General features: G+C 42.1%; 1 protein-coding gene across 9 annotated transcripts in view; it reads left to right on the top strand.

The window, feature by feature from the left end:
* Positions 1-25183, top strand: part of WASF1 (WASP family member 1) — a 204648-nt gene that overhangs the window by 152399 nt on the left and 27066 nt on the right. For all 9 annotated transcript variants that reach the window (XM_030556111.1, XM_030556112.1, XM_030556108.1 and 6 more), the window contains one exon: positions 4559-4693. In XM_030556111.1, coding sequence (XP_030411971.1) covers positions 4559-4693 — 135 coding nt within the window. The remainder of the gene's footprint in view (positions 1-4558; positions 4694-25183) is intronic.

Here is a 25183-nt window from a genome sequence, read left to right as displayed (position 1 = left end):
GCTGAATGATTTGTACATTTTGTAGTGTGAGAGTGGTTTCTTGTTCCCCGATCTGCCTTTTCAAAACAAAAAGATTACTCTAGTATGGAGTCACAATAAAAAAGATTTGGTGCTAATTCTCGGTCACTCTGATTAAGTGCCTAGGATTCCATGTATCTCATAGGTTTACTTTCTGAGCCACAGATAAAGTTTGACATATCCACAAACGCCAGTCAGCTTTTCATATCTTCCTTAACTCCTCTGATATGAGATAGTATAAACAGCAATGGTCTGGAAGTTTTTCACGTGCTCTATTCTTGTGAAAGTGTCTGTTACATATAAAACCACCTCTGAATCGAAGATTGGCTCCTATATTTCACATCCATGGGAGCTGGTCTCATTACTCTCCAATGAGGTGTTACTACCCTGGGGTGCCTTGGGATCCTCCAGCTGGAATAGGATCAGGCATGTGGCTGGGTAGTCACAGGGGCTCAGTTCTGGTCCAGTAGTCGCCCTTTTGGAACCTGGGGGGACTCCCCCTGGTTTCTAGGTCATACACCAGGTGTTCCTGCTCTGTATCCTGGAAGAGGTGTGGGAAATCTACTCACCTGTTCCTTAGCCTCGCACCAGGCCCAGAGCTAAACAGCAAGAGGCAGTTTAGGAGGGTCCTGCTGGACAGCTAGTGGAGGAGGCGCAGCCTCAGCTTGTGCTGGCTTCTTCATTCTCCTCTTCTGATGAGGCAAGTTCCTTGGGAGGTATCTTACCTCATCATGATGATTGTAAAACTCACAACAGCTATTGAAGAGGGTAAGTTTTTGGGGATCCAGGTGGAGGAGGTTAAGAAGTCCTCAGAGCACTTTATTGATATTTTAGCCACCACAGGGCCTTCGCAGGTGTCCTTATCTACTAAAGAGGCAATTATGAAGCCAATTAATCTTTCTGGAAGATCCCTTCATCCCTTCCTCCCACTTCAAAAAGGGCTGAATGTAAATATTACATTCCCTCCCCAGGGGTTGAATATCTATACTTTCATCCCCACCAGGTTCTCTGGTGGTGCCAGCAGCCAATGAATGGGAACGACAGGGACAACAGGCACCAACTCCCAAATCAAACGATGCAAAAGAACCTATATGCATTTGGTAGAAAAGTTTATTCTACTGAGGGATTGCAAATCGGAATTGCCAAACAACTAACTCTTTGGGACATTATGATTGTAATGTTTGAGACTCCATGTTAAAGTTTAGGGACATATTGCTGGAGGATATTAGACAGGAGTTCTCTTTAGTTGATGAGGGGAAATCTGTAGCAAGAACTTCACTACAGCCTGCACTGGACGCGGCAGACTCAGCTGCTAGGACTATTGCTTCTGTGGTTTCCATCTCCCCATGTTTGTAAACTACCTTTCCCACTTTCTCAATATTTGGTCCTAGATTACACATTTCAGAGAACAATAATTACGGAAGATTAGTAACCATTTGTTCACTACTAGGAATCCAGTTCTCTGTGTGCAGGATATGAATAAATCCTAGTTGCTACAATGGAATTACTCATCACCTACAGTTTAAGAATAAAGATTTAGCAATTATTAGAGTTCTGTGGGAATCAAATAAATTAGCAAATTCTGTTTTTGTTGAGTAGGTTCTTTTGTTGAATAATATCTTATACCTTAGGTAAGCTGGATCTCCCAGGATCACAATTAGAATTTCAACATCACCAATGGTTATTTTGCATTCTGGAAAGAAAGTCCTTTCTTACAGCTTTTTTAAAAGACTTGTGTTCCTAAAGATGCCTGCGTCATGCACCTTTCCTGACCATCCCATGTTGGTGTTGCTAAAACAGCCCCTGTGATCCACCAGCGCTTGCAACACCATTGAGAAGTACCCCTTTTGGTTTATGTACTCTTTGGCAAGGTGGTCTGGTGCCAAGATAGGCATGTGTGTTCCGTCTGTCTCCCCACAGCAGTTAGGGAACCTCATAATGGCAAATCCATCCAATATGTCCTGCAAGTTGCCCAGAGTCACTACACTTCTTAGCAGAAGTCTTTTGATGGCCCTGCAAATCTGAATCACAACAAATCCCACGGTAGATTTACCCACTCCAAATTGATGCTCCACTGACCAGTAGCAGTCTGGCATTGCAAGCATCCACAGAGCTATCACCACTTCCTTCCCCACTGAACTTCTTGCTTCTCCGGATGAACCACACTATACTAGAAAATGAGTGCACAACTGGTTGGAAAAGTGTACTCGAAGAATAGTTATCAATGGTTCACAATCAAGCTGGGAAGGGTATATTGAGTGTGGTCCCACAGGGATCTGTTTGGAGTCGGGTCCTATTCAATATCTTCATAAATGATTTTGATAATAGCATAAAGAGTACACTTTTTTATAAACTTTGCAGATGATACCAAACTGGGAGGGGTTGCAAGCACTTTGGAGCACACCCTTAGAATTAAAAATGATCTTGACTAACTGGAGAAATGGTCTGAAGTAAATAGGATGAAATTCACTAAGGACAAATGTGAAGTACTACACTTAGGAAGGAACAATCAATTGCACAAATAACCAAATGGGGAGTGACTACCTAGGAAGGAGTACAGAAGACAATGATCTGGGGTTTATAGTGGATCACAAATTAAATATGAGTCAACAATTTAATACTGTTGTAAAAAAGCGAACATCATTCTGGGATGTATTAGCAGGAATGTTGTAAGCAAGATAAGAGAAGTAATTCTCCCTCTGTAGTCAGCACTGATAAGGCCTCAGCTGGAGTACTGTGTCCAGTTCTGGGTGCAATGTTTTGAGGAACATGGACAAATTAAAGGAAGTCCAAGGGAGAGCAACAAAAATGATTATGGGTCTAGAAAACATGATCTATGAGGAAAGATTAAAAAAACATGTTTTGTTTAGTCTGGAGAAGAGCAGATTGAGGGGGACATAAGTCTTCAAATACATAAAAGGTTGTTATAAAGAGTAGGGTGATAAATTGTTCTCCTTAACCACAGTGGATAGGACAAGAAGTAAGGGGCTTAAATTGCTGCAAGGGAGATCTAGGTTAGATATTATGAAAAACTTTCTAATTGTCAGAGTAATTAAGCACTGAAACAAATTACCTGGGGAGGTTGTGGATTCTGTCATTAAAGATTTATAAGAACAGAGTAGATTAAACACCTCACAAATGGTCTAGGTAATACTTAGTTGTGCATCAGTGTAGGGGACTGGATTAGATGACCTATCAAGGTTCCTTTCAGTCCTACATTTTGCTGATTCTACAAAGATCGGGTAATTAGAAGTCTATATGACATGCTTGTGAAGGCATCTTAAAAGAACACACTTTTCACATGAAATACATGCACACAAGTCCAGGTTGCGGTCTTCGGAAAATGTGGCCCCAAGTGTGATGTATTTGTAGTAGCACTGGTAGACCCTGCTCAGGACAAGCTTAAGATGTAAAAGGTGTTGCGGGTTAGGATGGAGGAGGAGTAACAGAACTACATGGAGAATTTTGTACTGGATCTTTCTACATGATACCTGGCTATAGGTTGCGTTATTAGGGAAAGGTCCATTGACTATTGAAAATCCATGGAAGGACTCAGTGCATGTTAGTCAGTTTCTATAATATTAAGCACTCAAAGGAGGAAAATAATTATTTTTTAATTGTATCTATGAATAATCTGATTCAAATTATACTGAAACTAAATACCTGGGTTTCTGTTTACGAAAACCTGTCAGATTATATAACTGACAAATTTTCCTTAGTATTTTTAATTACACTTGAAAAGATTACTTAATCCATTTAAAGGGATCCTCAGATCGTATACATGGTCCTAGCTGAGCATAGGTGTCGCTGTAGCCACCTCAGTTTACCCCAGCTGAGGAGCTGTTAGTGTATTGGATATATTAATTTTATTTTTAGTAAATACATTGTCAGATGAATAAAATCCCTTTTACTTCTCTATTTCTTTCTCTCTGTCATTCTTAATGAACTCAGTAATTACAAGTTTTTGTTAAGATTGGCACCTTTAACACCTGTCAGCCATAGGCGCCAACTTTCCCTGGCGCCAGGGTGGCTTGTGCACCCCTGGCCTTGTCCCGACTCCACACTTTCCCTGCCCCGCCCCCATTCCAACCCCTTCCCCAAAGTTCCCGCCCCAACTTCACCCTCTCCCTGCCCCATTGGACCCCTTCCCCAAATCCCTGCACCAACCCCACCTCTTCACCACGCGCGCTGTGTTCCCCTTCCTCCCTCCCCACGCTAGCCACGCAAATCAGCTGTTTCACGGTGCAAGTGCTGGGAGCCAGGAGGGAAAAGTAGGTGCACTGTGTTCCCAGGAGAGGGAGGCAGGGCGGAGGCGGAGGTGAGCTGGGATGGGGGAGCGGCATGGGGAGCTCCTCCCACCAATTTTCCCCGTGAGTGCTCCAGCCCCGGAGCACCCCCAGAGTCCGCACCTATGCTGTCAGCTGTTAAAAATAATCTTTTTACATAGCAGTAATTCAAAAGACAGTCTTTTAAAAAAGCATTCATTTTGGATCATTTGTGCCATTCTTGAATTCTGATTTTCCAACTTTTTCTGTTGCAGGTAAATATGCGGAAGATATATTTGGTGAGCTTTTCAATGAAGCACACAGTTTCTCTTTCAGGGTTAACTCCTTACAAGAACGTGTGGACCGTTTATCTGTCAGCGTTACACAACTTGACCCAAAGGAAGAAGAATGTAAGTTTTCTTCCACACATGACTGTGATTCTTACATTGAAGAGTATTTCCTTTGTGCTGTAAATAAATTGATATGCAAAATGGAAAGGAGGATGATTTGGGGGTTAAGGCACAGGACTGAGGATGGGAGGCACAGGTTCTCCTCTTAGTTCTGCAACAGACTTCCTATGTGATCTTGAGCAAGTCATTCAGCCCCAAACTTTCATACCAGGGTGCTGAACACCTGCAGCTTCCATTGAATTAGAGGAGTGTAACACGGCATTACTATTTATTATATTTTTGTTTTTATTAATTGTCAAATTCTGGCAGTAAATCTCTACTCAGTGTTTACCTTCATGAGTGAGATTTATAAGCACTTGTGTGAGTAAAGTCTTCAGTAATTGACACACTATCAGTCTTTATTAAAATGTGTACAAGTTTGGGCTCATGGTGAAGTTTGAACGGTAGCCTGTTTGTCAAAGATTGTTTCATACATCTGTCCCAGGACAGGCATAAAGCTGTTCAGCTCTCCGCTCTCATCCTTCCCTCATCCATACTGTCCATCATCTACTGATCTTCAGTGAACAACTCATCTTTTAGCTGTGGAACTTTGGCATCAGAAAATAAAGAATTAGCCTTTGCCACCTCTACCCCCATCTTTTTGGTCCTTTGTGTCTTTTTTGAGATTGTGAAAAATTGACCAAATCAGCACTCTCCCTGTCTTTTCCTGTCCCATTTCACCCTTTTCTCCCCTTCCTTTTTTCATGCATATTTATTAAAGTACCTTATAATTGTTAAATCTTTGTTATATTTTGCTAAAAAATAAATAAATCTTTGATCCATATTTATTTAGGATTTATTTATTTTTGCCTAAGTGAATTTATTATTCAGGAAAGGTTCTGGATGACTATCCTGAGATTGAAATCCTCTGCTTTTCCATACTGTTTGGTTTCAAGACTTAGTCATGAGATCTGGAATCTGTCAAACAAGCGAAAATAATGGAACCTTTTGAAGAGGGCAGATCATGTAACCTGTGAAGGTACATAGAATGCTATATTTGCCAATTCCAGTTTCTTTTTGACCACACAAAAAAATCTAACAGCTAAGGCCATAACTCTGTTGTAGAGAAAGATGGGTGAATATAAATCTGTCGTAATCGCATTTTTCTAAGAACAAGAATGACAAGTAATTTCCTTTTCTCCATAGCTTTGTCTACTGTAGTGGGCTTCATAGTTATAATTCTCTAGGTGTGACAGCAGCAGTGGAAGCTGCAGTGTAGACAAGGCTGTTTCACCACTAAGTCATTAACCCTACATGGAATAAAAGGATGCGGGTTTTGTGACTGTTACTCTCATGGATCTCCTGTACAGTTAAGCAACATGGTTAAAACACCTGTTCCCTGTCTATACTTAGACAGAATCCACCATTGGTGAAGATATGAAGTTTGGTGGTATAGATGCAATGCAGAAGTAAATGAGTTATAAGAAAGCTGAAGACTTGGAAAAAAATGGAGAAGCAATGTTTTAGACATGTTTCTCTGGAACACAGTTTGACCTAAGGTACAACTGTCAAAAATAAGGCATAAATGACTTGCTTAAAGAATTGTTACCAGAACGAGTATAAGAACATGTAAAATATTATTTGGATGATTGACTGATTCAATGTACAGTTTCAGAGCTAACTATGGAAGGAGGTTAGGAGGAGCCCACAGCATTACTTTATTAATATGAAAACTAGTGAAAATTAGATCAGTTAGAATGACAGTTAGAATGACAGTGCCCAGATCCTCAGCCGGTGTAAATCACTGGATCTCAGTTAACTTCAGTGAAGTATACTGATTTACATCAGCTGAGATTCTTTCCTTTAGAAATAATGTTGAGCCCTGAGAAAACAAGTAGTTCAAAAAACATCACTAGGATGACTTAGATAGAGGACTAGCAAGTAGCATTTATGTACAACTTAAGTGGTATATAGGCATTGTGTCAGCCCTCAGCATGAGGTCAGTTGCACCCAGCTGAGCAAGATCACACAAACCTTGCACCATACAGACTTAACGTAATTTCCACATTTCCTGAAAACCTAAGTAGGGAAGCTATTGTTTGTAGACAGAAACAGACATAAAATATCTAAGAATCCCAAAATCAGACCACTCCACTTTTTGGAATGTAATCTCAGACAAAGATTGAGATTCCAGTTTTCAATAAAAAAGATGTTCCAGTTCTGGATGATTAGTTGCTGTTAAAGCTCCACTCATGGGGATAGAAAATGTCGACTACACTAGAGTGAGGATTCATGTTGCATCCTATAGGGACTGTGGAGTTTATATAACTTCACTTTCCAAGACTAGAATGAGTAGAAGGAAGTTTTGCATTCTTATTGTGATGCTTTTTTCAATTCTGGTGGATAATGTTATAGCTATTCTGTTTAGAAATGAAAAACACGTTTCTTTTGAGATAGCTGCATCACCGATGGATCATACCATTACGCTGAGACAGCTTGTGATCAAAATTCTCTTTGTGGGACAAGCAGTTGCTAAAATTCATAGACTGGACAGTTTGCTTTTGGCTCATTGTAAAACAACAGAGTCTAAGGCCTGTTCTGCACTGCATGGGGGGGATCGATCTAAGTTACACAACTTCAGCTACATGAATAATGTAACTGAAGTCAGCGTACTTAGATTGACTTACTGTGGTGTCTTCACCGCGGTGAGTCGACTGCTGCCACTCCCGCGTCGACTCTGCTTGCACCTCTCATGGCGGTGGAGTACAGGAGTCGATGGGAGAGTGCTCGGGGATTGATTTATCGCATCTAGACTAGACGCGATAAATCGACCCCCGCTGGATCGATCGCTGCCTGCTGATTCGGCAAGTAGTGTAAACATACCCTGAACGTTTGGTTGGTCTGTTTTATAAAATTACATAAAAATGCACCAGATTTCCAAAACCTAACAGGCATACCAAGCTCATACTGTGGAACCTAGTCTTGGAAATTATCAAGTTCTTCGGCTTTATAAGATTGTTTGCTTGAAATAGCCTACCCTATTAGCAGGTGTTTATTCTTCTGTGGAATGTTAAGTGTGCTCTCTTGATTCTAGACAGGTGACTTGTAACTGACCTGGATGTAGGGAAGGTGGGAGTAACCTTGGAGGATATAGGTCAGGGGTTCTCAAACTGGGGGTCAGGACCCTTCAGGGTGTCACAAGGTTATTACATGGGGGAGTTGCAAGCTGTCAGCCTCCACTCCAAACTCCGCTTTGCCTCCAGCATTTATAGTGGTGTTAAATATATAAAAAAGTGTTTTTAATGTATATGGAGGGGGGTGTTGCACATAAAGGCTTGCTATGTGAAAGGGAACACCAGTACAAAAGTTTGAGAACCACTGATCTAGGGGGAAGGCTGAGCAGTCCTAAGGTAGGAATTCTAGGAGCAGCCAAACCCAGTGTGAAGGTCTGAACTGAATTTTATGTTTTTAATTTCAGTGTTAATAAAAACTAAACCCAGGAAGGGTGAGTTGTTGACTCAGATATGTTTGGTATTTGTTTTAGAACAGATTTTTAAATGCAACTTCTCACAGAATTACTGCTGATTTTCCACAAACTCATGATTTGCCTCACATGCTCCAAGTCTCTTGACAACTGAGAGTAAAACCAAACACACTTCCCCTTTTGCAAGTAAAGGACTATGCTTACAATGATTGGATAATGAAAGATTTCTTAGTGAGCAACTGTAATCTTATGTGATGGTAGGGGTGTCATTTTCATGTTTACCGTTGGCAATTTAGTTATTTGTTTAAAATTTAAGTATTTGGGGAAATTATGTCTGTGCAGATGTGGTAAACATTCAAATTTCAGAAAAATACATAGGACCCATTTTGCTTGATGGAGTTAACATTCTGAGGATATTACAGAGTAGTGGGATGAGTATTCATACTTTCTTACACGAATGACCTTTGACAAGTTCAGTTATAGGCTTACTTACATACTAGGCACTAATGGATGTTTGCTGCCAGAGACTCAGGAGAGAGATTGTTAAAATAATATTTAGCCCCAAATGCACTAAAAATGCTTTTGACAGTACTGCATATATTCTTGCTATATATACTTTACTAAACCACACTGATAAGGAAGTAGAAGAATGTTGCAGTTAAACAAAACAGGGGTAAGAGGGGGGGCCAGTCCACCAATTTCGCGGTTATGCAGCATGAGCCAAGTGGCAACTCAGTATTGGTTCCTCATTCCCCGGGGTAGCAGTGCCTGGCAGTACTTTACAGGAAAAGTTGGGGTACGTTCTGTCTTCCTAAGTAAGCCCGTCTTACTGATCCAGGATTGTCATTTAACAAATTCCTTGAAGGAGCTATATCCAACACTCCTTGCTTAGAAGAACAGACTTGCCCAATGTGAATCCTTTGACAGAGGAATGAAGTGTGGAAATGGGGGACCCTACAGTACACCTCTCCCCAAAATGAGAGATGGGAGAAACCATTCATTTTTACCAGGCTTCTCTGGCTTTGAATTTTAAGGCTTCACTTCCAAACAGTTCTTGCTCTCATCTGGGCTAAAATAACTTTGAGGTTTTTAATGAAGAAAAATGGCTTATGATTTAAGTAATAAAATCTAAAAAAGCTTGGCAAAATAGTTTGGTAAGTTACAGGAGTGTAAGGGTAGAGCCTCCTGCCTTAAACCGCTATGCAAGATTCAAGCAAATCTCAGCCCTTATGCTCAATTGAATGCATTTATTTAGAAGTGCTAGCCACTCCAAAACGGTTAGGAAGGAAGCGTTACTGTGGTCCCATTCTCTGACCAGCTATGTAGCAGAGCACATGCTGCACCTTCTGAAAGTGCGTTGTAGTGACAGCACTGTCCTACGCACCATGGACCTAGGAGAGGCTTTATATCATTTTTTTTCTTCCATTAGAAATGTTTACCATACAAAACGGAGTGATTTACAGAAGCTCTGTAAAAACCTCACTTCCCTTCTGATAGCCTTAACTTGTATGGCAAGGGGGTCATCTATACCAGGATACACATCAGATGATTCTCTTTTGATATGTCACTGGGGTATTCTCTTTCAGCAGACAATAGCAGAGAGATCTTTTAAAATGTACTCTTCTGTGTCCATACAGCAAAAGAGAAAAGAAGAAAAAATTCACTTTTAGGGGCTCACAGCATAAATGAACAGCGAGAATGAAGTACATTTGGGCAAAGATACAAATACTTGACATGAACTTTGATTTAGAGTTGACAGAAGAAACTGAAGTTGTGAAAGGACTTTGAATTTATGAATGAAATCTAATGCAAAAGAAGAAAAATCAGATCAGGAGAGTGACTGGATTGTGTTTGCTACGCACTACCCTGAAGCATAGAAATATATAGCTCCACCAGGAGCTCCAGGAAGCATTTTACCTCAAAAGTGAAACCAGGAACACAGAGAATTACTGACTTTTTCTGCAAGAAAAAATGAGGAGAGGAAAGAATAAAAATTACCTGGTGTTGTGACAGGCATTCATACATAGATTTTATAAAGCAAATCAGAATATTGCATCAATTACTTTAAAAACTTGATTTTGTTTGAATCAAATTTGCTAAGTTTGTTAGAAATTAATTTCACAAAATCAGTGATCAGACATTGCAATCAAACAACCAGAAATGGGTTTTAATGTTATCAGAGCTATCATTTGAATTATTTCTGCCGTATGTATTTGATTAATATACTGTAAAAAAGAAATCAAAATGGTTTCCAACACTGAAATGCTCTGTTTAAATTAATGAATTCATAACATCTGAAAAATGTTAGCTTGGAGAGGGAGTGTCTGTATGTTTTGAATATAAGGTATCTTCCCATCATTTTCTTCTCATCACAAAGACTTCTATATTAATTTGTTCTCCCCATACCAGTGATGCTATTTTTGTACATAGAGGAAGAATAATTGCTTGTTTTCAATTAAGTGGAATGAATATGTAGAATTAATATGTTTCTTTATACATGGTAATAGGCATGTGTTAATAAAATTAATTCTTCAGTGAAAAATAATAGAAGCATTCAGCCTGTTTTGGCTGTGACTAGCATGGTATTACACACTAGATATGAAATTATTTCATGAGAAATCAGTGCTGTAAGTATTATCATAAGTTAACTGAAGAAGTACCTAATGAATTCTCTGAAATCTTTTCTTTTAATAATTTATTATTAGAACATAAATGTAGTATGATAAGGTATAAAATTTCTTCTTGTAGTAAAAAAAAAATTAAATCCATTGCACTGAAGATGTGGTTTCTCTGCCATCATGTTGTATTTGATTTCCTTATTTAACATAGATTGATTTCTGAGGAGGTTGAGGGTGTGTGTTTCACATACATCCTATAATAATTGACATACTAGTGAGTTAGCTGTTAGTGGTTATTTGTGAAAGTATGATGGAGGCTAATTTAGCTACAACGAATCAGGAAAAAGATCTTGGAGTCATCGTGGATAGTTCTCTGAAGACATCCACGCAGTGTGCAGAAACAGTCAAAAAAGCAAACAGGATGTTAGGAATCATTAAAAAGGGCAGAGAGAATAAGACGGAGAATATATTATTGCCCTTATATAAATCAATGGTACGCCCACATCTTGAATACTGCATACAGATGTGGTCTCCTCATCTCAAAAAAGATATACTGGCACTAGCGAAGGGCAACTAAAATGATTATAGGTTTGGAATGGGTCCCATATGAGGAGAGATTAAAGAAGCTAGGACTTTTCAGCTTGGAAAAGAAGAGACTAAGGGGGGATATGATAGAGGTATATAAAATCATGAGTTGTGTGGCGAAATTAGATAAGGAAAAGTTATTTACTTATTCCCATAATACAAGAACTAGGGGACACCAAATGAAATTAATGGGCAGCAGGTTTAAAACAAATAAAAGGAAGTTCTTCACACAGCGCACAGTCAACTTGTGGAACTCCTTGCCTGAGGAGGTTGTGAAGGCTAGGACTATAACAGCGTTTAAAAGAGAACTGGATAAATTCATGGAGGTTATGTCCATTAATGGCTGTTAGCCAGGATGGGTAAGGAATGGTGTCCCTAGGCTCTGTTTGTCAGAGGGTGGAGATGGATGGCAGGAGAGAGATCGCTTGATCATTACCTGTTAGATTCACTCCCTCTGGGGCACCTGGCATTGGCCACTGTTGGTAAACAGGATACTGGGCTGGATGGACCTTTGGTCTGACCCATTACGGCTGTTCTTATGTTCTTATATGTTAAAGTAATTGTGTCCAAATTGTAAAGTAAAGAATACGTGATCATTCATATTGTTGCTCTTGTAAAGAAAACTTGTCAGTTTTACCCGCAGTTCTATGAATTTCTTAGTGCCATTAATCTTGAAGTGCTAGTACAGGTAAATAATTTAAAATCTATGTAGGTGGAAATTTTACTGTGCTTTTGTTAAGAATCATCATCTTAGCTTTCATGCCTCTCTCTTGAGATACTGATATACAGTGTAGTACTGATACCAACTGTAACAAGTCATTAACAAATAACAGTTGTGTATCACTCCCTTAAAAATAAAATTGGTGTCCTAGAAGAGGGAAGATGTATAAGCTAAGAGCTGATCTGTCTATTTTGCTATTTTAATAGAACAGAATGCCTTATAATGGTGTTTTTAATTTTAACAAATTGGAAGCCAAACATAGTACATAAAGTCTTTGACTTTTGCAGCACACCTGTGCTAAATGCTGCGATAAATGGAAAATTCCATGACAGTAGAGAAATAAGTGGAAAAATTAAAAAACTTATGTTATTGAATTAAAATGAATAAAAGTCATTAGTTTAATTTTTAATTCAATACAAATGTCTCTTTTTAATGTTTAAGTGTACCTGTAGGTTTTTAGTGTTCTAGAAACGTCAGTTTGCTACATAATTTAGTTACCACCTGGGAAAGATTAATAGCTGAGAAATGTTATCTGCAGTGGTGGGCAACCTGCAGCCTGCGGGCTGCACGCAGCCCATCAGGGTAATCTGCTGGCGGGCTGCAAGACAGTTTGTTTACACTGACTATTTGCAGGCACGCCCGCCTGCAGCTCCCAGTGGTCACGGTTTGCCATTCCTGGCCAGTGGAAGCAGCAGGAAACAGCACGGGACACAGGGATGTGCTGGTCGCTGCTTACCACAGCTCTCATTGGCCGGCAACGGTGAGCCACTGAGATCTGCGGGTAGCCATGCCTGTGGATGGTCAATATAAACAAACTGTCTTGCGGCCTGCCTGTAGATGACCCAGACGGGCCACGTGCGGCAGGTTGCCCACCACTGTTATATAGCCTTAATACCACAAGAGGTAGGAGTAGAAGCTTTTGCTGTAGGAGACAATGGTGACATTGGCAGGGGAAACCTAGAATGGTTGGTAGCTATGAGGCGAGACAATTGTGGTGATAACTTGAGAGAGCAGCAGCTGGGATGAAAAACTGGCCTTGGGAAAGGAAACAGAAACTGGAAGCTAGAGTTTTGTTTATTGTAAGACAAAGAGCAGCACCTGGAAAAGAGGTTGGGACATTTGAAAGAGCAGATTCTTCAAGAGAGATGTTCTTGTGGGTACTCCACTCCAGGTGAAGGTGTGTCCCTGCACCTTTGCTCGGAGAGTTTTGCAGCAGTGCCTGTATGGGTTGCACATGCACGGTGCCTGCCTTGTACACCGTTGGCACTTCAACTAGCGTGCACACGACCTGGATTCCTCAGTTCCTTCTCAACCATTGTTCTCATTGATGCCGGCCTCACTGTGGCTAGCACCTATGGCACTCCAGGCACCTCTAGCACTGTCTATGTGGTGGCAGCCACTGGCACCCACCACTCCGGTGCCGAGGCTAATGGCTTTAAGCTGTCTGTCTCCACCACAGCACCGTTGGTACCTCCAAAGGAGATGGCACCAGCAACCGTTCCTATTTCCATGCCACAGACTAATGCCGCTAGCACCACGGCGCTGACACAAGCGACATCAGCACCGACTCAGCACACCACACCACTGATGTAGTCGGCACCCAACCCTGCGGCAGTGGTGCTTTTGGCACCATGCCATTTTCCACACCATAAGGATTTGTTGGTCTCCTCAACCCCGGAGTCTCCTCTCTTAGGCACTGATGTCTCACCGGGGCCAGCAGTACCACACCAACAACTATCTCCCATGCCATCAAAGTTTTCGAGTGATGAAGATGAGGAGGTTGAAGGGGTAGTCTCCCCTCACCATTCTTCCCCATCAGGTCACCTATTGCTGCCAGACCACTACAATCATGGTCCATATACATTCACGACATGCCACCTTGGTATGACCACCCATGGATGGAACCACCCATGCCCTTTTCTGGTCACTGGCCATATTGGAGTCCCTGGGGGGTCTTACAGAAGACACCATAACAGGTGCCCTAGCGCACATAGGGAAGACACCAGATTCCCATCTCCGCCTTTGGAGACTGTGTAGCGGTGGACATACAGGAGGAACTCATGGCAAATCAGGAAGAAGACATTGCTCCCGACACCTCGCCAACCAACAATAATTCTTCTAGATGAGGCTATTATGCCTCCACCACCAACTATGGCAGATGACTTTACTCACTTCCAAAACTTGTTCAAAAGAGTGGCTAATGAGGTTAAGATTGCTCTGGAGGAAGTGCCAGAAATTCAACATGAGTTAACTGATATCCTACAGACATCTTCCTCCTCTAAGATAGCATTGCCAATCAATGAGGCTATCATGGAACCCGCCAAGACAGTGTGGCAAACTTCAGCCACAATACCCACAACATGCAAAAGGGCGGACCTAAAATATTACATTTCCTGCAAGGGATCCACTGCCAGCATCCAACTTGCTGTTAGTGGAAGCAGCCAACCAAAGGGACAAACAACATCAATTTTCATCCATCCTTTTCAATAAGGAGAGTAAGAGTTGGACCTATTCAGCCACAAAGTATACTCATATCCACACTTCAATTTAGAGTGGTGAATTACGCAGCATTACTTGCCACATACGGCCATAGGAACTATGGCAAATGTATGGACTTCATTAACAACATTCCTGAGGAAAAGAGGCAACAATTCAGATCTCTGGTTTCTGAAGGACATATGATTTCACTCATGGCTCTACCTCACTGAACGCTGCTGACATGGCTGTTGTTATGCAACGAGCCTCATGGTTTAATTTTTTGACATTCCCACAGGAGATACAAAATACAGTCGAAGATATCCCTTTCGACAGACAAAAATTGTTCGCAGCCAAAATCAATGAAGTGCCGCACACCATGAAGGATTCACGGGCTAGCCTCTGGTCCCTCGGCATTCATATATCTGCCACAGGGAGGAGACAATACAGGTATCAACTATATCAGTGACCTAGATACCCGACATACATACAGCAACACCAGAGGCCTTATGAACAACACCTGTAACGACAGAGACAGAGACCACAATGATGACGCTCTCCACCACCAGCAGCCTCTCTACCTACTTCCTCTAATGAGCAAATTTGAAGGCTTGGTCGAGGTTCTGTAAGACCTCTCCCACATTCCAGCACATATACCATCCACCCAGCTATTTGGAGATCATTTGCTCCCACTCTACCTCAAGTGGGCAGCTATCACCATGGACAAATGGGCCTTACAAGTCATCCAAATTGGCTATACCATTCCTTTCCTGTCTATACCACTCATCCTCCCCGTTCCTCTTCACGGACCCCTCTCACCAATATTTACTGTGCCAAGAGGTAGATCATCTCTTCCAGTTAGGAGCAATAGAGACTGTTCCTGCTCAACACAGGGGGAAGGGATTTTACTCCTACTTTTTACTCCCACTAGACTGAAGCTAATACTAATGGAGCATGCCCTAGCTCCTGAGGGGTCCACTCCCCCCTCACACACCAGTATATTGGCATCTATTTTGCAAACAGCCTTAGTCACTGTTGCTGCTTCTTCTGCAGCCCTGGACAAGAAGGCCTCAAAAAAGAGGAAGCATTCTTTTTCCAGCAGGGAAATGAAGAGGAGGGGAAGATCATCGCATATGACCCACTCCTGGGAGACCTCTCATCTTTCTAAGGGTACATTTGCGTCTCGGATTGGGTCTGGTGTTGAGGTATCGGTTCTGAGGAAGAAGACCACTCAGATGTGTCTACCTCAGGAACAAATACCACAGCACCACCATCTACTCCCTTTAGACATAGTGAGACCCATAGGGCTATCATTCACGCCCTGCTACCAGTATCTCGCAATATCTCTGAAAGAGGGCAGGACACTACAACCATTTTGGTACTGCAACAACCTCCATCTCACCACCCAGTACTGACTTGAGCTTCAGGTGAGGGATATCCAAGCCCTCCACCTCCTTCCAGGTTCCTTTCTTCAGAAGATCTTCTTATCTCTGAACCTGAATCACAAATTATAGGAGAATCTACCACCATCGCCTCCATGGTACCACTACAAAAGCAGGATGTTGGGACTGGTTTACACCTCCAGCTTTCAGTACAGATTAAAACATCAGAGGGCTCCCCCTGCCTTAGTTCAGAGGAAGACGCCTCCAACTCAGATTTCAGTACATGGATCCATCTCAGTTCTGTACTATCCTACCTCACCCCTCTGAGCCCCTTGCATGAACCCAAGCCTGGGGAACCAACCAGATATCATAAGCTCAGAGACTATGATTATCATTGGGTCCCTCCCCAGTGGGGTCACTGAGACCACTGGGCCATTACAGTGACCAACTTTATTGGATGCCTAGGACAAAGCACCAGTACCATACCAACCATGAGCTTCTACAGAATGTCCTCACACCTCTGCACTTCTCCAGGACTGGAAGATGTACAAAAGGCAGAGGAGACTCAGGCAGAGAAGATCTTGTGTCCATCTGGGAAGTCTTCATCTCAAGATGAGGTAGTAATGCCACCATAAGCCTCTTACAAAGATGATTTCAAAACATTCCAGGAACTCCTAAAAAGGCTAGTGGACTCCCTTCAAATACCACTAGAGGAGGTGCAAGAGCCCCAACATTCCCTGGTGGACATCCTGACATCCTTAGATAAACATTGTCCTACCTATATCTCCCACATATGCCCTGTGGCAAACACATGCCACAATTCCACTGATCTGTAAGTGGGCAGATAAAAAAAAATACTGCATCCCACACAAAGGAATGGAGTGCATCTTCTCCTACCTTAACCCCAGTTCCTTTATGGTGGAGGCTACCAATGAGAAACAGTCAAACATGATTTATGGTCTCTCCATCGGATAAGGAATAGAAATGGCTGGACTTGATAGGAAGGAAGAACTTTTCATCAGTCACTCTCCAATTTCACATTGCCAAATGCTAGGCCTTGATGGCAAAATATGATTTCAGTACATACTTCAAGTTCACACATTTTATTGAGCATTTGCCACAAGACCAGAAAAATCAATTCCCGTCTATCATCACTGAAGGACCATTGATAGTGAAAACCTCTCTGCAAGCTGTCTTAGATGCCACTCATACACCTTCCAGGTCTATGGCCATGGTGATGGTCATGAGAAGAGCATCCTGGATCCAATCCTTAGGACTTCCAAGAGAAGTTCAAAACATGGCAGAAGACCTTCTGTTTGAAGGACCTAAGCTCTTTCTCAAGCATACAGACTCCTTTCTCTATACACTCAAGGACTTCAGGACAGTGTTGCGATCACTGGGGATTTATGTGTCTGCAATGAGAAGCCAGTTTAGTTAATCTCAAACTGTTCATAAATTGAGACCTTTCCACTACCATCAGCACACTTTCCCTAAGCCTCAAGATCCTTCAGAGGAAAGGCTAGACCTCAGGAACGAGGGACTCCCACTCCTACTTCTACCCAATCAACCCCTCTCTCTTAAGAGACACTTCTGATGCCTTCACTGGTAGCATCAAGTATTCCACTCCACTGGATCGCCAGTTGTGTGACTACCCTTCCTTTGGAGACCCACTCTCTTACTACCTATCTGCCTGGGAGTACCTTACTTCAGACAAGTGGATACTGGAAATCATAAAAGAGGGCCATTCTATCTGCTTCCATTCTATTCCTCCATCTGACCCCTGCTCTCTGTCCCTCTTCTGGGATCCACCTCACGAGAAACACTTAAAACATGAGGTCCACTGTCTCTTTCTGGGAGCTATAGAACCGGTCCCATTTATTGTCTTTGGGGTCACAAAATGGGAGTAGGTGAATTGTGAATGATGATTTAGTGAGTTTCAAAACAAAGAATACAAAGTAGTTGAGGCCTGACATCCACATACAGTATACTAAAATGCATAATTACAATCAATGCTTACTTTGTAATGAAAGAGGTGCCAGGGTGAAGCAGTTAGGCTCTGGAGCTCAAGCAATTTTTTTACTTTCATAATTGACACAGCAAGCCCAGATGTGCCAGGGCCATGAACTGCCAAGACTAGAGGTGCCTGGGCTCAGCCCTGGCAAGTCCTGGCACAAATTAAGCACTGGTTACAATATGATCAGAGCATAATTAATGCAGACAGAATTTTGGGACCAAACCTAAGTAAAGAACAATACATTAGAGCTAGAATTGCAGAATGCAATAATTTCTCCATCAAAGATTGCATTTATGGATCCCCACTTGTTTTGAGCACACATTCCTATGTGCTGCAAATCCTAAAACTACTTAAAGCAGTAAAACATGTTTAGGTTGGACATTAGGAAAAAGTTCCTAACTGTCAGAGTGGTTAAACACTGGAATAAATTGCCTAGGGAGGTTGTGGAATCTCCATCTCTGGAGATATTTAAGAGTAGGTTAGATAAATGTCTATCAGGGATGGTCTAGACAGTATTTGGTCCTGCCATGAGGGCAGGGGACTGGACTCGATGACCTCTCGAGGTCCCTTCCAGTCCTAGAGTCTGAATCTATGTCCATCAAACAGAGCCAGACACTAGGGGTGAGGGCCATGTCCCAACCATCCTTCGTGCATTTCATCCAGTCATCCTGCCCTTTGATACAATTTATTAATGGTTTAGTAGCTAATCAGTTTTAAATCAGGAAAACCCACCCACCATTTGATAAAGATAGTTAATTTACTGAGAGATCTGTGCTTCTTTACAGTCAGTTTTCTATCTATAAAAAGAGGGATCTGGACAAAACGTCAGGTTTTGAGTGGTGCATTTTCTTGTCAAAATATTTGTGATGACCCAACCAACACATTTGCTGCTTGAAATGCCTGGTTGAGAAGGGCATTCCCTAAAGTGCTATTCAGTGTTTCACAGGACATCGTTCTACACCTAAATCCTGAATTTAAGGTGGTTTCTTAACTCTGTCTCAATCAGTACATTAACCTCCCAAATCTTCTCAAAGCCTCTTCAATTTCTGTAGCTTAATTTCCACATGTAAGTTAATGTCCAAAGAGCATATGAGCTATTATTTTCATTAAAACAAAGCGTTTTAGAAAATTTGAGGTTGCTCATTGTCTTCAGGGACAAGTCTAGGGGAAAGTAATTTCTGGTCCAAGGGAAAAGTAATCCCTGTTTAGCAACTATCAGGACTACTATGGTCAGACAGGAAATCTGGTGGCAGAGGGGTCACTCTACTAAATGTAAGGTGGCTTCTAAGCATGCTTACAGAATACCACCTTTTCTGAAATCTGTAAAACTCCTACATGGAGCTCAGATCGCAACGATTACTCTCTCATGGGAGCTGAGGCAGATGCTTGTTTCTGGAGAGAAATTTTTTAATAAAGAAAAGGTGATTACTCACTGGTAACTAGAGTTTTCTAAATATCCACCGTCATTCCCTGCTTCTCCCAAGTCTTTGGACAGGATTTTAAATAGAGGAAGAGAACTGAGGACATTTGGGTCTGTGGACTGTTTATATAAAACTCTCACAAAACATTTGGATCCACAAGGGATCATGCTTGTGACGCTCAAGAACTCATGGTTTTAAATGGTGCCAGGAGTGCAATACTGAGGTAAGAGCTCACAGAACTGTACCTCTGCACAGACATAGTTGCCAGTTCCAAATGAATAGCCTCTTTTCTGGAATGTTTTTGGTGTAGAATCTTTTCATTAGCTGTACATTGGAAATACTGTAAAAACTCTAGTGTCTAACAGATTTCTATTAAAGTGAGCTATAAAATACAAGATTTAATATTTCTTTGAAACGTAAATTATTTCTATCAGAATAGCTAGTTTCTGTCAGCATGCTGATATGCTGCATAGCTCATCCATTGCTCTAAACTGCATGTCATACTTTAAGGATACTAAGAAGAGTGAGATCTAAGCAGCAGCTTACCAGGTGGTAAAATATTGTTACCAATTTATAGTACTGATGGGTTTTTATTTCATTCATGAGGCAGCTTCAAACAAAAGATTGAGAGAGCTGCAGCAGCACAGGAGCCAGCAAACAGAGCTGTAAACAGGGGAGTTTCAGTGGGAGTTTCCAGGGGGAGGTTGCAGGGGAGACTAAGACAGAGGAACCGACAAGCAAGTCAAGGGATAGGGTGGTGATCTGGTGCCTGCTGGGGGCTTGTGTTGTGTTGACTACCAGGCGTCAGGTGGGAAGGCCATGACTGATACAGAGGCAGCAGTGAAAGACACAATGAGGATGACTGGATGTGGAAGGTGCGGCATGTACATGATCCTGGAGGGGGCGCCTGAAAAGAGCTTTGTCTGCATGAAGTGCCTCCTGATAGAGCTGATGGAAGAGAAAATCCGAGGACTGGAGATGCAGGTGCAAACTCTGGTTGAGTTCAAAAGGGGATTTGAGCAGACGATGGAGCACAGACACGAGGGGGCTGAAGGGATAAGCTCAGATGTGCAGATGGAAGCAGGACCAAAGAATTCAGAGGAGAGACTGCTGGGGGAGGAAAGTGGACGGTGGAAGCATGTGACTAAGAGAACCAGGCAAAGGAAAAGACGGGCCAGTGAAGGAGAAATAGAACTCAGGAACAGGTTTGCAGAGTTGGAAAATGAAGAAGGGGCGCAGCAAGTGGCTGCTGAAGGAGAGAGGGCAAGGAAAAAGAGAAGAGCTGATAGTCCTGCAAGAGGAGGGGAGGAATCAATGGAGGCAACACCAAATATGAGCCCCAGGAGGATTGCAAGGGGGAATAGGAATCGAGGACTTGCAGCCAGTGGGTGCGGGAGATAGACCGGAGAATCACACTGTCACCAAGAAAAGGCAGGTCTACGTGATTGGAGACTCCTTACTGAGAAGAATAGACAGGCCTGTGACTAGAGCTGATCGGGAGAACAGAAGGGTGTGCTGTATGCCGGGTGCTAAGATACAGGATGTGGACCTGAGGCTGAAAAGGATACTAGCGGGAGCAGGGAAGAATCTGTTGATTGTCCTTCATGTGGGAACGAATGATACGGCTAGATACTCTCTGGAATGTATCAAGGGAGACTATGCCAGACTGGGGAAGACGCTTAAGGAAATCGAGGCTCAGGTGATCTTCAGTGGGATTCTGCCGGTTCCTAAAGAAGGGCGACAAAGGTGTGACAAGATTATGGCGATCAACAGATGGCTCAGGCAGTGGTGCTATAAGGAGGGCTTTGGGATGTACGGCCATTGGGAAGCATTTACAGACAGAAGACTTTTCTCTCGGGATGGACTTCACCTGAGCAAGGAGGGAAATAGACTTCTAGGATGGAGGCTTGCCGACCTGATTAAGAGAGCTTTAAACTAGAAATTTGGGGGAGATCTCCATGCTGGAATTTAACCTTGAGAGGGAAGTAAACAAAGTAAGAGGGGATACAGCCATGGATAGAAGAATTGGCATAAGGAGGAAGGGTAGTGTAGATAACAGACTAACAGGTGATGATGGTGGTAGAATGTCTGTGCCTAACAGGGTACAGAATGTGAGTGAAGCCAAACGGCAAAAATTATGATGTCTGTACACGAATGCGAGGAGCCTAGGGAACAAAATGGAGGAACTGGAGCTACTGGTGCAGGAAGTGAAACTGGATATTATAGAGATAACAGAAACGTAGTGGAATAGTAGTCATGACTGGAGTACAGGTATTGAAGGCTATGTGCTGTTTAGGAAAGATAGAAATAAAGGCAAAGGTGATGGAGTAGCATTGTACATCAATGAGGAGGTTAACTGTAAAGAAATAAGAAGTGATGGAATGGACAAGACAGAGTCTGTCTGGGCAAAAATCACACTGGGAAAGAAAGCTACTAGAGCCTCCCCTGAGGTAGTGCTTGGGGTGTGCTACAGACCACCGGGATCTGATTTGGATATGGATAGAGACCTCTTTAAAGGAAGTAAACACTAATGGGAAATGTGTGATCATGGGAGACTTTAACTTCCCAGATATAGACTGGAGTACAAGTGCTAGCAAGAATAGTAGGGCTCAGATTTTTCTGGATGTGATAGCTGATGGATTCCTTCACCAACTAGTTGAAGAACCGACAAGAGAGGATGCCATTTTAGATTTGGTTTTGGTGAGCAGTGAGGACCTCATAGAAGAAACGGTTGCAGGGGACAACCTTGGTTCGAGTGATCATGAGCTAATTCAGTTCAAACTAGATGGAAGGATAAACAAAAATAGATCTGGGACTAGGGGTTTTTATTTCAAAAGGGCTAACTTTAAAGAATTAAGGAAATTAGTTAGGGAAGTGGATTGGACTGAAGAACTTGTGGATCTAAATGCGGAGGAGGCCTGGAATTACTTTAAGTCGCAGCTGCAGAAGCTATCGGAAGCCTGCATCCCAAGAAAGGGGAAAAAAAACACAGGCAGGAGTTGTAGACCAAGCTGGATGAGCAAGCATCTCAGAGAGGTGATTAAGAAAAAGCAGAAAGCCTACAAGCAGTGGAAGAAGGGTGGGATTAGCAAGGAAAGCTATCTTAGTGAGGTCAGAACATGTAGGGATAAAGTGAGAAAGGCTAAAAGCCAAGTAGAGTTGAATCTTGCAAAGGGAATTAAAACCAATAGTAAAAGGTTCTATAGCCATATAAATAAGAAGAAAACAAAGAAAGAAGAAGTGGGACCGCTACACACTGAGGATGGAAAGGAGGTTAAGGATAACCTAGGCATGGCCCAATATCTAAACAAGTACTTTGCCTCAGTCTTTAAGAAGGCTGATGGGGAGCTTAGGGGTAATGGAAGGATGACAAACGGGAATGAGGATATGGAGGTGGATATTACCACATCTGAGGTAGAAGCCATACTTGAACAGCTTAATGGGACAAAATCGGAGGGCCTGGACAATCTTCATCCGAGAATATTAAAGGAACTGGCGCATGAAATTGCAAGCCCGTTAGCGAGAATTTTTAATGAATCGGTAAACTCAGGGGTTGTACAATATGACTGGAGAATTGCTAACGTAGTTCCTATCTTTAAGAAAGGGAGAAAGAGTGATCCGAGTAACTATAGGCCTGTTAGTTTGACATCTGTACTATGTAAGGTCTTGGAAAAAATTTTGAAGGAGAAAGTAGTTAAGGACATTGAGGTCAATGGTAATTGGAACAAAGTACAACATGGTTTTACTAAAGGTAGATCGTGCCAAACCAACCTGATCTCCTTCTTTGAGAAGGTGACAGACTATTTAGACAAAGGAAATGCGGTAGACCTAATTTACCTCGATTTCAGTAAGGCATTTGACACGGTTCCACATGCGGAATTAGTCAAATTGGAAAAGATGGGGATCAATATGAGAATTGAAAGGTGGATAAGGAACTGGTTAAAGGGGAGACTACAACGGGTCATACTGAAGGGTGAACTTTCAGGCTGGAAGGAGGTTACTAGTGGAGTTCCTCAAGGATCGGTTCTGGGACCAATCTTATTTAACCTTTTTATTACTGACCTTGGCACAAAAAGCGGGAATGTGCTAATAAAGTTCGTGGATGACACAAAGCTGGGGGGTATTGCTGGGATATCATACAGGAAGATCTGGACGACCTTGTAAACTGGAGTAATAGTAATAGGATGAAATTTAATAGTGAAAAGTGCAAGGTCATGCACTTAGGGATTAATAATAAGAACTTTAGATATAGATTGGGGATGCATCAGTTGGAAGCAACAGAGGAGGAGAAGGACCTTGGGATATTGGTAGATCACAGGATGACTATGAGCCGCCAAAGTGATATGGCCGTTAAAAAAGCTAATGCGGTTTTAGGATGCATCAGGCGAGGTATTTCCAGCAAAGATAAGGAGGTGTTAGTACCGTTATATAAGGCGCTGGTGAGACCCCACCTGGAATACTGTGTGCAGTTCTGGTCTCCCATGTTTAAGAAGGATGAATTCAAACTGGAACAGGTTCAGAGACGGGCTACTAGGATGATCCGAGGAATGGAAAACCTGTCATATGAAAGGAGACTCAAAGAGTTTGGCTTGTTTAGTCTAGCCAAAAGAAGGCTGAGGGGGGATATGCTTGCTCTTTATAAATATATCAGAGGGATTAATATTAGGGAGGGAGAGGAATTATTTAAGCTTAGTACCAATGTAGATACAAGAACAAATGGGTATAAACTGGACACTAAGAAGTTTAGACTTGAAATTAGACGAAGGTTTCTAACCATTAGAGGAGTGAAGTTCTGGAACAGCCTTCCAAGGAGAGTAGTGGGGGCAAAAGACATATCTGGCTTTAAGACTAAGCTTGATAAGTTTTATGGAAAGGATGGTATGATGGGAGAGACAAATTTTGGCAATTGATCTTTGATTATCGCCAGATAAGTATGCACAGTGGTTGGTGATGTGATGTTGGATGGGATGGGATCTGAGATACTGCAGAGAATTCTTTTCTGAGTGCTGGCTGGTGAGTCTTGCCCACATGCTCAGGGTTTAGCTGATCGCCATATTTGGGGTCGGGAAGGAATTTTCCTCCGGGGCAGATTGGCAGAGGCCCTGGAGGTTTTTCACCTTCCCCTGCAGCGTGGGTCATGGGTCACTTGCTGGTGGATTCTCTGCAGCTTGAGGTCTTCAAACCACAATTTGAAGACTTCAATAACTCAGGCATAGGTTAGGGGTTTGTTATAGAACTGGATGGGTAGGGTTCTGTGGCCTGCTTGGTGCAGGGGGTCGGACTAGATGATCACATTGGTCCCTTCTGACCCTACAATCTATGAATCTAAAGACCCAATTACTATATGTTGCAGTACCACTATTTAAATACTTGCTTTTTCTATTTTTTTCCTTGAGTTGAAAAGATAAATGGACAAGGATCTCTCTTTCAGAACCTCGCATACAATATGTTGGCAATGCCTGTCAAAAAGATGAGCTATTTTAAATTACTTGGAAACTCTGTATTGGCAGGAAGCAAGATTAGCTGATGGAGTGGGTCTTTTCACAGAATCCTAGGAATAGAGTTGGACAGGACAAGCTTGCACTTATTGTGTTAATACAGATCCTCAAATGAGCAAGTACATTTAATGTAAAATGAGAGACATTTAAATGTTGAATAAACAGCATATATAGGGTCTCATTGTTTGTGTACTACAACTGCGATTTCCACATCTACAATGAGTTTGTGCTTCCTGAGACATGTATCCATGAAACATTTTGGATATTGGATTATTTGTACTTGCAGTGTAGCAAGGCTTGTTATGACTTTCAA

Source organism: Gopherus evgoodei, chromosome 3 (genome assembly GCF_007399415.2).
Source record: "Gopherus evgoodei ecotype Sinaloan lineage chromosome 3, rGopEvg1_v1.p, whole genome shotgun sequence".
Classification (NCBI taxonomy): domain Eukaryota; kingdom Metazoa; phylum Chordata; order Testudines; family Testudinidae; genus Gopherus; species Gopherus evgoodei.
The sequence above is the reverse complement of the archived record's forward strand: the minus strand, read 5'-3'. Positions and strand labels throughout refer to the sequence as shown.